The sequence below is a fragment of the Cololabis saira genome, chromosome 1, assembly GCF_033807715.1.
Source record: "Cololabis saira isolate AMF1-May2022 chromosome 1, fColSai1.1, whole genome shotgun sequence".
NCBI classification, from domain to species: domain Eukaryota; kingdom Metazoa; phylum Chordata; class Actinopteri; order Beloniformes; family Belonidae; genus Cololabis; species Cololabis saira.
The window spans coordinates 4,910,101-4,925,164 of record NC_084587.1 but is presented as its reverse complement, the minus strand read 5'-3'; the positions used below and the strand labels follow the sequence as shown (position 1 = coordinate 4,925,164).

General features: G+C 40.8%; 1 protein-coding gene across 1 annotated transcript; it reads right to left on the bottom strand.

The window, feature by feature from the left end:
- Positions 1-516: 516 nt before the first annotated feature.
- Positions 517-7,768, bottom strand: LOC133450514 (lysozyme g-like). The gene is made up of 7 exons (XM_061729198.1): positions 7,606-7,768; positions 7,271-7,362; positions 6,700-6,780; positions 4,657-4,737; positions 3,686-3,906; positions 1,760-1,898; positions 517-1,676 (listed from the first exon to the last, which is right to left on the bottom strand). Exons 2-7 carry the CDS (start codon positions 7,335-7,337, stop codon positions 1,537-1,539), a joined length of 729 nt encoding a protein of 242 aa, XP_061585182.1. The 5' UTR covers positions 7,338-7,362; positions 7,606-7,768; the 3' UTR covers positions 517-1,536.
- Positions 7,769-15,064: the final 7,296 nt, after the last annotated feature.

Genomic DNA, 15,064 nt, shown 5'->3' with positions numbered 1-15,064 from the left:
TATTTGCATATGAATGAGCCTGCTGAGCATGCGCAGCAGCTTCCTGCAGCCTGTTTGGCCTCGGAATGAATGAGACGTGTCGAGCTACCGTGCCACTGAATTTCACTGAGATCTGAGATCGAAATGTTGAGGATGAGGTGGAGGACAGGAAAATGACTTTATTTGGTGGATTACAGTAAAAAAAGAAAAAGTATATAAATAGTATAGAATAAAGAGAGTGAGTGGCAGCACGCCGTTGCTGCGCTAAATGCCGTGAGTGCCACGGCGCAACAGGGGGGACAGACATGTCCCCCCGTCAAAATCATGTTTTTGTCCCCCCCACTTTTTACAGTTTAAAAGGTAACGGTAGGATCAGCCTGTAATTTCAAATCATCAAGACACCCTGTGCGAAAGCGATGCGAAAACGGCCCGACAGCCCCGCTCCCCCTCCTCCCCTCCCGTCTCCCCTCAGAGCTGCTCAGGGCTGATTTATGGTTCCGCGTTACATCAACGCAGAGCCTACGCCGTAGGTTCTGCGTCGTTTTAACGCGGAAGCCTAATTTAGGCTAAGACCCGCATGTAAAGGTTTCATGCGCGCGTAAAACTCATTATATATATGAAAGAAAATCTGTGTCCCTTTAGGGGCTCCGTAGGGCCCCTAAACGCTCTACGGAGCCTCATTTGTTCTGTCCTAAAGCGGTGGGTGAAGGAGGTTCCCGGCGTGTCCTGCACCGCGGCTGCAGCAGCACCAGAGTCCTGACTGACGCTGAGCTTCAAACACAGAGGGACACGATCAGCGCTATTTTATTATAAGTCTGATATATGTTGTGATATGTGTTGACATTATTAAGAGTATGACATGAATCTGGCTTCATTTCACCACCTCACAGCCTGCGTCCCCAGTTCCCCATGTCTTAAGTAAGTTCCTACGGGAGGGTCGGGGTTGCCGTAAAGATAAGCAGATTTTTCGGTTAGTTTTTTCTTTTTAGATCCCAGCCTTTGCGTAGAAGGTGGCTTGCGCATCTTTCAGGCCCTTTTTGTGCGCAAGCAAGCTTTATAGATGAGGCCCCAGGTCTTTAGACTCATCAAGGGATCTAATGCGGTATAAACCCAGTTAAACTACTAACTTTCCAGTTCGTGACACAACCTGCCACCTTGCATTACACTCCTCAAGGGAGCAACATAGCCACAAGCCAATAACCTCAAATACACCTGGGGAAAAACAGCGATGCCTGTCCCTCTTAGGTGCAACGTGATGGCACACCACCATCCAATCAGGCACTTGTTTGTTCCATGCGATTCATTTTCACCCAAACTTGTCCTGCCACCTACACGCAGTATCCTCTGGGTACACCACCACCATCAGCTGGGTATCAGCTCAGTTCCAACAGGGATCCGAATCTACCAATGATCAATCGACCCGAGCAAACATAAGGCTCCTTGTCTGAGTGATAAAGTCCAACTCGGACCCATTTATAGTCTATCCACCTTCGGTCTGAATTGTGTCTCTACTGGGTCCAAAAGCCCATCAACGGCAGGCAATGAGGACATCTTCAGCTACTCAAAGCTAAAATTTTCTTTGTACCACTTTGCTCTTGCAACAACATCGTTGGAGTAGTCTCCGCCTGTTGTGAGCTTGTCCACGTTTCCATAAGACTCGACTTTTAGATCCCCCACGTTGTACGCCGCTATCCCTCCTGCCAAGACAAAACCCAACATGAAAAGGCAGCTGGGAAAATTCCTCTTGTGTCCGTGCAGGTATACTGATTCACTAACAAACCTTTCAGCTGCTGCTCCTTGGGCCACGAGGAGAATTTGTCGATAAATTCAACCAAGATCCGTGTTCCTTGTTGAATATGTATCTCACTGTCCCACCTACCCTCTGCAGTGTGGTTACCTCCTTTGGGATTGACATCGACCTAGAAATGAGGATGAGATGATGAGAGTCCAGTGTACACTATGTATCAGTAGAGATCGTGTCGTTGTTGCCTTGTTGTAAATCTGTAGACCTTGGCAACGAAAGTCACGCAATTTTTCAATAGTTCTGTTGTCATGAACATCTCTGAACCCATCTAGTTCTCAGGAAGCAGAGGCGATAAAGCCTCCTTCTTTTGCATCTGTTGTCAGTAGTTTGCACGATATTTGGTAGCTGACTTATACACTTTCAACGTTAAAACCCCCTTTGTTGGTCTGGGTCCATTTATCTGGGTCCGTTTGTCTGGGTCTTTTTGTCTGGGTCCGTTTGTCTGGGTCCTCATCCACACTGTCTCTTAAGTGGAATGCCTTTTTTGAATCTTGTCAGAGGGTTAAAACAGCAACATACTTTGTCTGTTGCACTCAGCGCTAACACGATTACCATTTTGCTGCATACACATATTTGGTTCTGACTCAAAACTGCTTTGACCCTGTCACTACCTGATGTGAGTCTGCTACCCGATTTGAGTCACGCATGCGCAGTCGCGTCCAACATGTGCATTTCAGCAGGAAATTAGTCAATCAGTGGAGATCTAGCTAAGCTAAGCTAAGCTATCATGCTTAGCTATGCTTGCTAAAAATAATATAAATATTTTTTGCATCAATACCCTTATATAGCATAACATTCCCTGTTGTTGGACGCAACTGCGCATGCGTGACTCAAATCGGGTAGCGACACACATCGGGTAGCGACAGACCCCCCTGTTTCGGTCCCTTGTGACGGTTTCCTCTGCTTACTAAGGATGGGAGTTGATAAGATTTTTTTACGATTCCAATTCCATTTTCGACTCTGCCCAACGATTCGGTTCTTTATCGATTCTCATTTGGGAAAAAAGGACAACAATGAGGCAAATGGCACTAATTTGATAAGCAGTGTTGGTTACTTAATTAGATGCCTGCAGTATTATTAGCTAAGGGCAGAGCGAAATTTGCTGCTGCTGCTGTTGGGTTGAGAATTACTGACGTTGGTCCCGAGCGGATCGAAAAGGCGACATTCATTGATTGTTATTACGGAAGAGTATTAGGGCCAGGCAGGAGAAAAATAAAAATAATATTTTAGGGGAGGAAGATTTTTTTTTCATTATGCACTTGGAGAAAAAAGTCGAAATGTCGAGATAAATATTCAAGTACAATTTCGAGAAAAAAGTCAAAATGTCAAGAAAAAAGGCAAAATATCGACTTTATTCACGAAATATCGACTTTATTCTTGAAATTGTATTGCAACATTAACCTCGACATTTTGAGTTTTTTCTCCACATTTAGACTTTTTTCTCAAAGTGCACAATAATAAAAAAATCTTCCCCTCTCAAATATTTTTTCTCCTGCATGGCCCTAACACTCTTCCGTATTGTTATTGCATGCTGTGTGCGGAAATGTTTTTGCATGTTGGAAGTGTTTCCTCCCCTTTGACGAAATATTTACATACCAAGTATTGCAAGTTGCCCTGTTGTCGTCTTTTTTACTGAAATGAAACGTTTTTGTCCACTGGAATCAGAGATGGAATCATTTGCAAAATTTGCAAACGATTCCAAGGAATTGAAACGCTGGGAACTGGTTCCGAACAAGAACTGGATCTCAATTCCCATCCCTACTCGTTACCATCTAATAATAGATCTGGGGTTGTTTTAACTCCAGGATGTTCCTGTATAATTCCTAAACTTCACCTAATAACCTGCTTTTTACAGAAACTCTTGGACCTCTTGGTCACAAAGCGCCGGCTGCTCCTTCTAACCTGCATCAGTCCAAAGGCGTTGTATGCATTTCTTTTTGGGTTCCAGTCTCCCCAGCCATCTTGATCTTTTATAGTATTTCCAGCCCTCGACTCTCTGGAGATGATGGCAGCAATGACGGCTGGATCAATTTCAAAGAAGTCTGCCACATTCAAGATCTTTGTCTTGTATTTCTCCATTTTTCCTGCATCCATCTCTGCCATTTTTTCTGAAGCGGCCGGACCTTTAGAAAGAGACAAAGAGACAACCTTACTGCGACCTCATTATAACAACCTGCAGGTATGAATGGTTGGAGGGAAACGTCATCAATAGAGCTAAATCATCCACGTGTCTATTAGACCCCATCCCGACTCGACTACTCAAATATGTTCTTTCTCTTATTGGCAGAACAATACTGGACCAGATCAACTTATCCCTAAACTTAGGATGTCTATCACAGGTTTTCAAAGTTGCAGTAATTAAACTTTTACTTAAAAAACCTTCCCGTGACCCAGACATTTTAGCTACTGTAATTATAAACCAATTTCCAACCTTCCATTTGTATCTAAAATTCTAGAAAAAGGTTGTTTCAACCAGTTATGTGACCATTTGTATAGAAATGATGTGTTTGAAGGTTTTCAGTCAGGGTTCAGAATGCATCATAGAGAGTCACGAATGACCTTCTTAAAGCCTCAGATAAGGGATTAGTGTCCAAACTGGTTCTACTGGAACTCAGTGCTGCTTTTAACCCTGTAGATCAGCATTTTACTGAACAGGTTAGAGCATGTTGTTGGGATTAAAGGGACAGGTCTACGTTGGTTTAAATCATATCTATCTGACAGATTCCAGTTTGTTCATGTACATGAGAACATGTCATGTTCTGGGTCTCTGGAAAGCTCCTAGAGACAACTTCTGTTGTAATATATATAAAACTGAATTGAATAGAATGGACTCAGTTCTCCTCAGCTGCTGGTTTCTTCTGTCAAATATGTACCTGAGTATTCCAGCTTGTCCTGCTGAGCCGTTTCCCACGAAGCTCCTGTGGTTTCAGCCTCCATGATGTCTCCATATTTATCTACGGAAGTCAGTTTGGTCGTCAATTTTCACAACAGCACACTTACGGAGCGTTTAGTTTATCTAGAAAATTAACTTCACCAGATGTAAGACAAGCTGCTGCTGCTGTTAGCCATCATTCAAGATGGTTTGACAATAAAATACACATTTCTCTACATTAAACATTTACTGAGGCAGAGGAAAGACTTCTCAAATTTAAGTCTCTGCCAGTAGATTTAATTTGTACCCATCATGAGTTCAGGACTACGAGGATTTTCATAAATGTGGAAACAGGCTGAGGTTTTGCCCTCCCAAACCTATTTCAGAGCACAGACATCTTTCAAAGTAAAAATGGCAAATTTATCTACGTGAGATTATAGTGTTAATAGCTGAATGAGTCAAACGGTGTTAGTGCGTTTGCGGGCTAGTTTTTCAAACCATCGCTGCTCCAGGTCAAAGCCACCAGCATAAAGTGTACGACGCCAGCTGCTACGGTTTTCAGCCATCCTTTCCCAGCTAGATGTATCGACATTTAACGCTTTCATAACGCGTTTCGCGACATCCTTGAAGCGAAGAAGTGGACGTCCTCTCCTTCGCACACCCTCACAAAGCTCGCCGTAGAGGATGCACTTGGGCAGCCGGTAGTCTGGCATTCTGTGCAGGTGACCAAGCCAACAACCGAGCCAACGACCAAGCCAACGACCAAGCCAACGACCAAGCCAACGACCAAGCCAACGACCAAGCCAACGACCAAGCCAACGGAGCCTTCTGATCTTCAGAGTTTGGAAGAGAGATTTGCTGCCAGCCCGTTTCAAAACTTCTTCGTTCGTGACCTTGTCCTGCCACTTAATTCCCGGTATGTGCCTTAGGCAACGCATATGGAAGGAGTTCAGCCTTTGTTCTTGACGGGCATATGTTGTCCATGTTTCCGCACCATATAACATTATACTAAGAACGCAGGATTCATAAAGGCAGCACTTAGATCGTTCCGTGAGATAGTTGTTCTGCCAAGTTCTAGCTCTAAGGCGGTTGAATGTAGTTGCAGCTTTACCAATGCGGATTTCGATTTCTTTGTCCATTGAGAGATCGCTACAGATTGTCGAGCCGAGATAGGTAAAGTGGTTTACACAGTCCAATGCTTTATCATCAACAGTGACGTCTGCGTCATATGGGGATCCCGTTTGGTGCATAACTACTGTCTTCTTTGTGCTGATAATCAATGCGAAGTCCGAACAAGCAACATTGATCCTGTCCATCAAGCGCTGTAGGCCTTCTGTGGAATGGGACACTATTGCAGCATCATCAGCAAAGAGTAGTTCACGTACTAACACTTTATGGACCTTTGATTTGGCACGAAGTCTGGCAAGGTTATACAGTTTTCCGTCAGTTCTTGTATGAAGGTAGATACTGTCCGAATCCTCACAATCACCGAAGGCGCGATGCAAGAGAACTGAGAAAAATATGCCAAACAAAGTAGGTGCAAGCACGCAGCCTTGCTTAACTCCACTGCAGATTGGAACGCTGTCTGCCGTTGAACCTTCGAAGGTGATTGTTGCAGACATGTCTTTGTGGAATGATTTTATCAATGCGAGTAGAGTTGGAGGACATCCGATTTTATCCAAGATGATGAATAGCCCTTCGCGGTTGACCATGTCAAATGCCTTAGTAAGATCTACGAAAGCTAAGTGCAGAGGTCTGTTTTGCTCCCTGCATTTTTCCTGAATTTGCCTCACAGAGAAAATCATGTCTGCTGTTGAACGGCCGCTTCTGAAACCACATTGAGATTCCGGGTAGACGATCTGACAGATTCCAGTTTGTTCATGTACATGAGAACATGTCATGTTCTGGTTCTCTGGAAAGCTCCTAGAGACAACTTCTGTTGTAATAGATATATTACAACAGAAGTTGTAATATATATAACATTGAATTGAATAGAATTGGCTCAGTTCTCCTCAGCTGCTGGTTTCTCCTGTCAAATATGTACCTGAGTATTCCAGCTTGTCCTGCTGAGCCGTTTCCCACGAAGCTCCTGTGGTTTCAGCCTCCATGATGTCTTCATATTTATCTACGGAAGTCAGTTTGGTCGTCAATTTTCACAACAGCACACTTATGGAGCGTTTCGTTTATCTACAGTAGAAAATGAACTTCACCAGACGTAAGACAAGCTGCTGCTGCTGTTAGCCATCATTCAAGATGGTTTGATATGAAGTTGGACGCCAAACAATAAAACACACATTTCTCTACATTAAACATTTACTGAGGCAGAGGAAAGACTTTGTACCCATCATGAGTTCAGGACTACGAGGATTTTCATAAATGTGGAAACAGGCTGAAGTTTTGCACTCCCAAACCTATTTCAGAGCACAGACATCTTTCAAAGTAAAAGGAGTTAAAAAGTACTAATACTTGAAAAAAAGTGGAGTAATCTCTATTAACAAATATGAAAATAAGAAAAATATAAACACAGAGTACAGACTAAAATATTAAATAATTTGTACGTTGGGGAGATTTAAAAAAAAATATTAAGAATAATGGTTAGTGATATTTGTGATTACCATAGTCAGATTCAGACTCATCATGAGATTCAGACTCATTGGTGGTAGAACTGAAAAATCCTCCCATCTTCTTATCAGAGATTCTCCTCAGGCTGGTCAAGTGAAAAAAGAAAACAACAAGAAAAAAAAACATTACTTTTACATTACATTACCTGGTAACACAAGTGACCATCAAGAAAGCATTCATCTTAAACCTCAGGTACTCATAGACTGCTAACACCGCAAGCCTTTACAAACTTGTGAACCGATTGTGTTTTCTTTAGACCGCCCCGAAAAGGTAAAGAACGTTTGGTTTAATCAACAGCAGTGTATGTATAGAAAGTATAAGCACTTACTAGTTTTTCCTCTTTTCCCCAACGTTTCCTCAGATCTTCCTGTGAAGTTGAAGCAGACGCTCTGGACAGCCTCCTCTCCCACCGGAGATATTTATACCGTTTTTAGTTTTGTTTTCACTTTCATTATGAGATCGCTTCTTCCCTGTGCCATAGGTGCTTTCCAACTCCCCTTTTCACTCGCCAAGATTACTCTATTACTCTACTAATTCATGTGTGTGTGCATGGGTTATTTGTGTCCAAGGCGTGAGTTCAGGTTCTTTCCAGCGACCTACATAGTGCAGCTTAGTTTCTTTTTCACTTCAGAGCGAGTGAAGCATATCTGTAATCACTGGAGCTGATCAATGTTGAGCAACTGTAACTTTTAATGAAGATAGATGACTTGAAAATGAGAAATAAGGTTAATAAACAGGAATACAAAGGACATTACAACATTTCAACAAAAAAGAAAAAAACGAATGAGAAAAATGCCCTTTGATGTCTTTTTAAGCGTTGATTTGAAGTTGTTCTTTTTTTGTTTTTGGGGCCTATTGAGACCTGCAGAGCTGACTCTTCCTGAGCGCGCTAATGCGAACCTGGGCAGAGTGAGACCACCACCGGGACCCGATGATTGGCTGACCGACTGCACCCTTGGGATCCCTCAGGGCTCCATTTAAGAGTCCTGGTTTTTCCTGAGTTGTCAAAGCTGGTTGCTTCATTAAATCTGGGTCTTGTGGCGGTTTGTGAAATGGTCACTAAAAGTGCCGTATTTTCTGCACAAAAAGGCCCTTAAAATCCTTAATTTTTCTCAAAATTCCGGCAGTGCACCTTGTAATCAGGTGCGCCTTATGTATGAATGTTGTTGTGTTTACAGTAACACACGCACACTCTTATCTTGTATAAGAAACCCTCACTGCTCGTCCACTGTGGATTTGGCTGCACTCAAACAATAATTGAATTTGAGATGGGTCTCAATAGAGAAAAATGAAATGAAAACTATCCCATTAACGTCTATCCCCTACTTGGGCTCTAGGAAGAAACTGGCTAAGATTACAACAAATTCAATTATTTCTAACACATTTGGCGCATGGCAGGACTCTCACATTTGAATACTCCTCTGATCAACGATCCTAACATTTCAAGTCATATTGCTGACAGAACTTTACAAAGTTGGACTGAGAAAGGTATTAAAACAATTGATGATTTATATATTAATTGTTTATTTGCCAGTTTTTCTCAACTATCTGAATAGTTTGACTTATCAACACATAATTTATTCAAGTATTTTCAAATAAGAGACTGGATTAAAAATCAATCGCCTGACACATTCCCCAATAAACCTGTAACATCTCCATTGGAAAAGCAATTGCTTGATAACAAAATTACATCTATAAAAGGAATAAAATCTGTAATCTATAATATTCTTATCAATAACCTACCACAGACCTCCAATGAAACAAAAATGAAGCAGAACTGGAATGTTCATATGAGGACAAGGATTGGTATACTCTTTTAGAAAAAACACACACTATGTTAATATCCACCAAACACAGACAAATTCAATTCAATATTTCACATCAAAACTACTACACTCCCTATAGATTAAATAAATGTAATAGTGCGGTCTCTGCCATGTGCCAAACATGTAAAATAAATACTGGAAATCTACTCCATATGCTCTGGAACTGTCCTATTATAGATGCTTTCTGGAAATACGTGATCAAAACACTCTCTGACATTTTAAAATCCCATATTCTTGATCCTAAAGTCTGGATACTGGGAGATATCAGTTCGCTAAATATGACTTATCATAAAAAGTATTTCATTCTGCTTGAGGGCACCGCGGCAAAAAATTTTATTCTTAAAAACTGGAAATGAGAAAACCCCCCAGCACCCAAACAGTGGATCAATGAACTAGATCATATAGTACTCCAGAAAAAATACTGTATTCCGTTAGAAAAAAAAACTAGAGACTTTGACCTTATTTGGGGACCTTTTTTGGATTTTTTGCCTTTATTGGACTAATGATCTGAATCATTTACTATATTAATGAATGTGTTTACACAGGACATGATTATCTAATTTATTATTCATTTTTGTTCCAGTATTGATAGGCATATGTGAAAAGAAGTTAAATGATTTTGAATGATGTAATCTATTGACCATATGAGGGAGGGAAGGGGAGAGGGGTGTGTTGTTGTATTTATTTTTGTTCTTATTTTTATTCTTATTTTTTATTATAATTTTTTTTTCTCTCATTATTATTATTTTTTTTGTTTAATTTATGTTATGAAAAGTAAAAAAAAAAGGGGGGGGAATATTGATAATTATATTGTTATTGTAAATCTTTTTTTTTTCTTGCCCTCAATAAAAATATCTATACAAAAAAAGGAAACCCTCACTGAATGAGAGGAAATCTCGTCCCCCATTTTGAATGATGCGAGACTCGGTCACCACGTGACCATCTATCTTTCCACGTGTATGAATAACCATCATGAAACACACACACACACACACACACACACACACACACACACACACACACACACACACATATATTTGTACATATTTGTCACAGCTGCTGGGTGCTAAAGTCTGTACTCGGACTCCTTCCTCACTGTTACTCTATAGCGCCACCCCTGGCAACAGGCTGGCACGCATAGAATAACAGCTACTTTGAGACTGATTTTGCTGTTTAGTTGTTATTTCCTGCTAAAATCAAGTGGTGCCCCATTTGGATGGATTCATTTTATTTTTTTTTTGTTATTAAACTTTTTATTAAAGAAATAAAGTCAGCCATGCAGGATTTACATATTCGCAGTATCAATATTTTCATAAAAAAGGAAAAAAAATGTAAATAAATAAATCAACCAATGAGTAAGTAAAACAAATCATCAATAGTCTAGATGGAAAGGGGGGTCCACGCGCACCCCCCGGATTTTTTTATGCCACCTGATTTTTTTTAATGCTTTAAATGTCTAGTTTCAGAATTTGGTCAGTGCCAAGATCAACTAATGTCTGAAAGGCTTCGTTTTCACACTTAATTGCATCTAACTCCAAACCACAAAATTTAAATTTGAGATTGGCAGTGGCATATCTTATCATACATACAAGCCACAGAGACTAATAAACACATTTATTTTTGCTGCAACCACCGAGCAACGACCAAAACAACCTAGCAACCACCTAGCAACCACTTTTAAGACCCTAACTACCCTAGCAACCAGCCTAGCAACCACCCTAGCAACCACACCTAAACGAACTTAAAACCTCCTTGGTCTAGAAGGAAAATGGGTTTCAAGGGTAACCCCTATTATTTATGTCATTTACTTTTTGTTATCATCAAAGTGTCTTCTTTCAGAATTTGTCAGGTGCCAACCTGAAATCATCTCCCAAAAGCTTTATTTTTTATCCTTGTACTGCGAACCCCGACCAGAAAACTCTAAACACCGACATAGTATGTGGTGCAACTTTTGTCCTAAACAACTTACAGAGACAAATTAATACATTTTACAAGCCAACTCTGATAGGCCATCACGTAGCAACCACCTTTAAGACCCTAGCAACCACCCTAGCAACCACCCTAGCAACCGCCTCTGTAAGTTGTTTAGGACAAAAGTTACACCACATTGTAGAGACAAATGAATATATTTACCCAGGCAACTCTGTTAAAATGAACATAATAAAATAATTGTTTATTACATTTGACTAAACACTGACTGTTTAAAACAAAAATCGTAAATAAAAAGGCAAAAAATGTGTGTAGGATGCAGTTAACTTGTGACTAATCGTCAAATTCGCCATCACTGAGGAGATCTTCTATCTCTATTTCTTCCATTTCTAAGTCTTCATCATTCTTATACTCGTTGTCCTCTTCATCACCAGATATGTTGTTGTTGACAGCATCGGCTCCCATGTCAAGAGCCGCCTGCTCTTCCACCTCAGCTCTTTGAGCCAGTAACTCGACAAGAGTAGGTGGGAGGATGGGTCCCATTGTCCATATGGGTTCCAGTACCTGTGTTTCAGGCAACCAGTGGTTGCCAGTGGTTGCCTGAACCAGTGGTTGCCTGAAACGCATCCTAAGTGGGAAATCATATGCCAAGGCTCTCTTTAGTCTGAAGGCAGTCACAGAAGCACTTGAACGGCTGCTCTTCGATGTCTTCCTAGATGACGAGAAGCCAGACATCCCACATGAAACCCTAATCAACCTCATCCACTGCTGCTCTTCGGAGAACCTTGACACCACTCTGAAGGATCCCTCACTCCTAAACCTGATCGGTCAGTACCAACAATACCAAGACAAGGTACGCAGAGGACATCTGGGTAAAACAGGAATGTTCTGGCTCTCCGTGATGGATCATGCGAGGCTGGTCTTCATGATGGATGTTGCTGTGAAAACCAACAACTTTGAGCTCTTTCATCACTGTAATGGCGCCATGGCGGATCTCTTCTTCGCGTATGATGGCCACAATTACTCCAGGTAATCTATTAATAATCTATTTTAACTTATTCTTTTATTACTTAATGTAAAAATAAGTGACAAACTTGTAATTGCTTACTAAGTTGATCTTTAAACGATTCATTTTTCATAGGTACCTGACCTGGTTTGAAGCCTTTCTCACAAATATTCAACTCACCTATCCTGGTGCTCTTGATTACATCAAGCTTGGAGCTATTGCTGTCGCAAGATCTCTGATCCCAAGTGCTCTGCAGCAGTGGACAAGACCATGGAGGAGACATTTATGAGATTTGCCAAGTCTTCAGGTATGTCAATGTGTGGACAGGATCACATCAACCATCATCTATATTAAGTACAGGCTCATGGTTGTGATGAGAGAATTCAGACTTTTCCATAACTACATTGCAGGTGGTGTTCTTGGTCTCTTCAACAACTGTGGTGCCTACCAAAAGTGGTGCCGCACAACCTCTGCCCGTGCTCAGCTCTATGAGCTTACCCTGGATATGTGCGGCATGATTAATGACCCTGACATGCCAAAGGCAGGCAAACACCGGGAACTAGAGCCAGCCCAGATCAAGAAGTCTGAGGAGGCGGTGCAGAGTGTCATCACTGCCACTGCCAGCGAGAAGGTCCTGGACTCTAGGTCGAAAGTAGACCTCGAACGCCTGCCTCCTCCCAAAGCCTGTCTCATCCCCCATGTGCAACGGGCTAACTACAGGGTGGCATGCTATAAGAGAGCAGCCGAGGCAATAATGGAAACCCAAAAGCATATGACCCGGGCATGGGCTGGGAGAAAACAGACGAAGAGGTACTGGAACCCATATGGACAATGGGACCCATCCTCCCACCTACTCTTGTCGAGTTACTGGCTCAAAGAGCTGAGGTGGAAGAGCAGGCGGCTCTTGACATGGGAGCCGATGCTGTCAACAACAACATATCTGGTGATGAAGAGGACAACGAGTATAAGAATGATGAAGACTTAGAAATGGAAGAAATAGAGATAGAAGATCTCCTCAGTGATGGCGAATTTGACGATTAGTCACAAGTTAACTGCATCCTACACACATTTTTTGCCTTTTTATTTACGATTTTTGTTTTAAACAGTCAGTGTTTAGTCAAATGTAATAAACAATTATTTTATTATGTTCATTTTAACAGAGTTGCCTGGGTAAATATATTCATTTGTCTCTACAATGTGGTGTAACTTTTGTCCTAAACAACTTACAGAGGCGGTTGCTAGGGTGGTTGCTAGGGTGGTTGCTAGGGTCTTAAAGGTGGTTGCTACGTGATGGCCTATCAGAGTTGGCTTGTAAAATGTATTAATTTGTCTCTGTAAGTTGTTTAGGACAAAAGTTGCACCACATACTATGTCGGTGTTTAGAGTTTTCTGGTCGGGGTTCGCAGTACAAGGATAAAAAATAAAGCTTTTGGGAGATGATTTCAGGTTGGCACCTGACAAATTCTGAAAGAAGACACTTTGATGATAACAAAAAGTAGATGACATAAATAATAGGGGTTACCCTTGAAACCCATTTTCCTTCTAGACCAAGGAGGTTTTAAGTTCGTTTAGGTGTGGTTGCTAGGGTGGTTGCTAGGCTGGTTGCTAGGGTAGTTAGGGTCTTAAAAGTGGTTGCTAGGTTGTTTTGGTCGTTGCTCGGTGGTTGCAGCAAAAATAAATGTGTTTATTAGTCTCTGTGGCTTGTATGTATGATAAGATATGCCACTGCCAATCTCAAATTTAAATTTTCTGGTTTGGAGTTAGATGCGATTAAGTGTGAAAACGAAGCCTTTCAGACATTAGTTGATCTTGGCACTGACCAAATTCTGAAACTAGACATTTAAAGGATTAAAAAAAATCAGGTGGCATAAAAAAATCCGGGGGGTGCGCGTGGACCCCCCTTTCCATCTAGACTACAACCAAAGTCCAATGTACAGTCAATCCAAGATTAATATCAAGTAAGTAGAGAAATCAAGAAGAAATCAAAAAGAAGATGCATCTGTAAGGGGACAGCAAAAAAGGGACCTTCACATCCGTCTCTCGAACATTCAGGCGAGTCACCTTAAAATAGTGAATACTCCCCTCCAGAAAAAATAAATAAATAAAGTAAGGTAAAATACATTTTTCTTTGTTTCTTTGGTACACCATCAGCACCAGTTATCGGTCAACAACAATAGCTACAGAGTCAATATATATATATATATATATTTACCTCATGTAAACTGTTTGGCCTTCATATATATTTGTGAACAAACCCCTTGGTGAATGGATTCATTTTTATAATTCATTTTGATAAGTCATCTTCTTTATTAATTATTAATAACTATTGTAAGACAATTATTAATAACTCTCTAACTGAAGCATCACTCCCTTTGTGGCACAATAGAGGAAATGCTTAAAGAGAAAAAACTGCAAACTGCAGGATGGTCCTGCTGCTGGAGTTTCAGAAATCCCAAACCGTTTTATATATTCTTTACTATCTCAGATATGTTTTATTTCAAGTTTGAGCAGTCAACGTATTGTCGAAAAAGGAGGGAAAGCCCACTCCCCAATTCAGTTTGTCTAACTTCCACAAGTTCAATAACAACTTCAGAAATCACAAACAGAGTTTTGTATATTCCTTAATCTAATTTAATTTAATCCGGTTTTAAGAAGTCCAGGTAATGCAGTTGTCTAACTGGATCTGGTCTGTGTTTCACATGTAGAAAAAGAAAAAGAAACTGTGAAAATGGCTCTTTTAACATGTTCACAAATTAAATTAATGTTTTAAAGATTCTTTAATTTCTAAGAGATACTTTAATCTAAATTTGGGGAGTATTGTGTGTTTTTTTCTTATTGGACCTGGTTTAAGGTGCTCTAAAATACTGCAGAATTAGTTTTCTGCAGCAGCCGTTCAAGCAGCTTTAGTTTAAGATTAATGGGTTTCCTGTAAATCAACTGTTTTTTTTTCTCTCCACGTGACTTGTGTTGGTCTTTGTTTATTCATGTGGATGTGACGCCACAAAAAAAAAGATAGTCAGAGCAAA

Coding starts and splice junctions, on each gene's coding strand:
- LOC133450514 (XM_061729198.1), bottom strand. CDS start 7,337: ATGGGAGGATTTTTCAGTTCTACCACCAATGAGTCTGAATCTCATGAT. Junction 6,781..7,270: donor TGAGTCTGAATCTGACTATG/GTAATCACAAAT, acceptor TGACTTCCGTAG/ATAAATATGAAGACATCATG. Junction 1,677..1,759: donor CAAGGAGCAGCAGCTGAAAG/GTTTGTTAGTGA, acceptor TTGTCTTGGCAG/GAGGGATAGCGGCGTACAAC.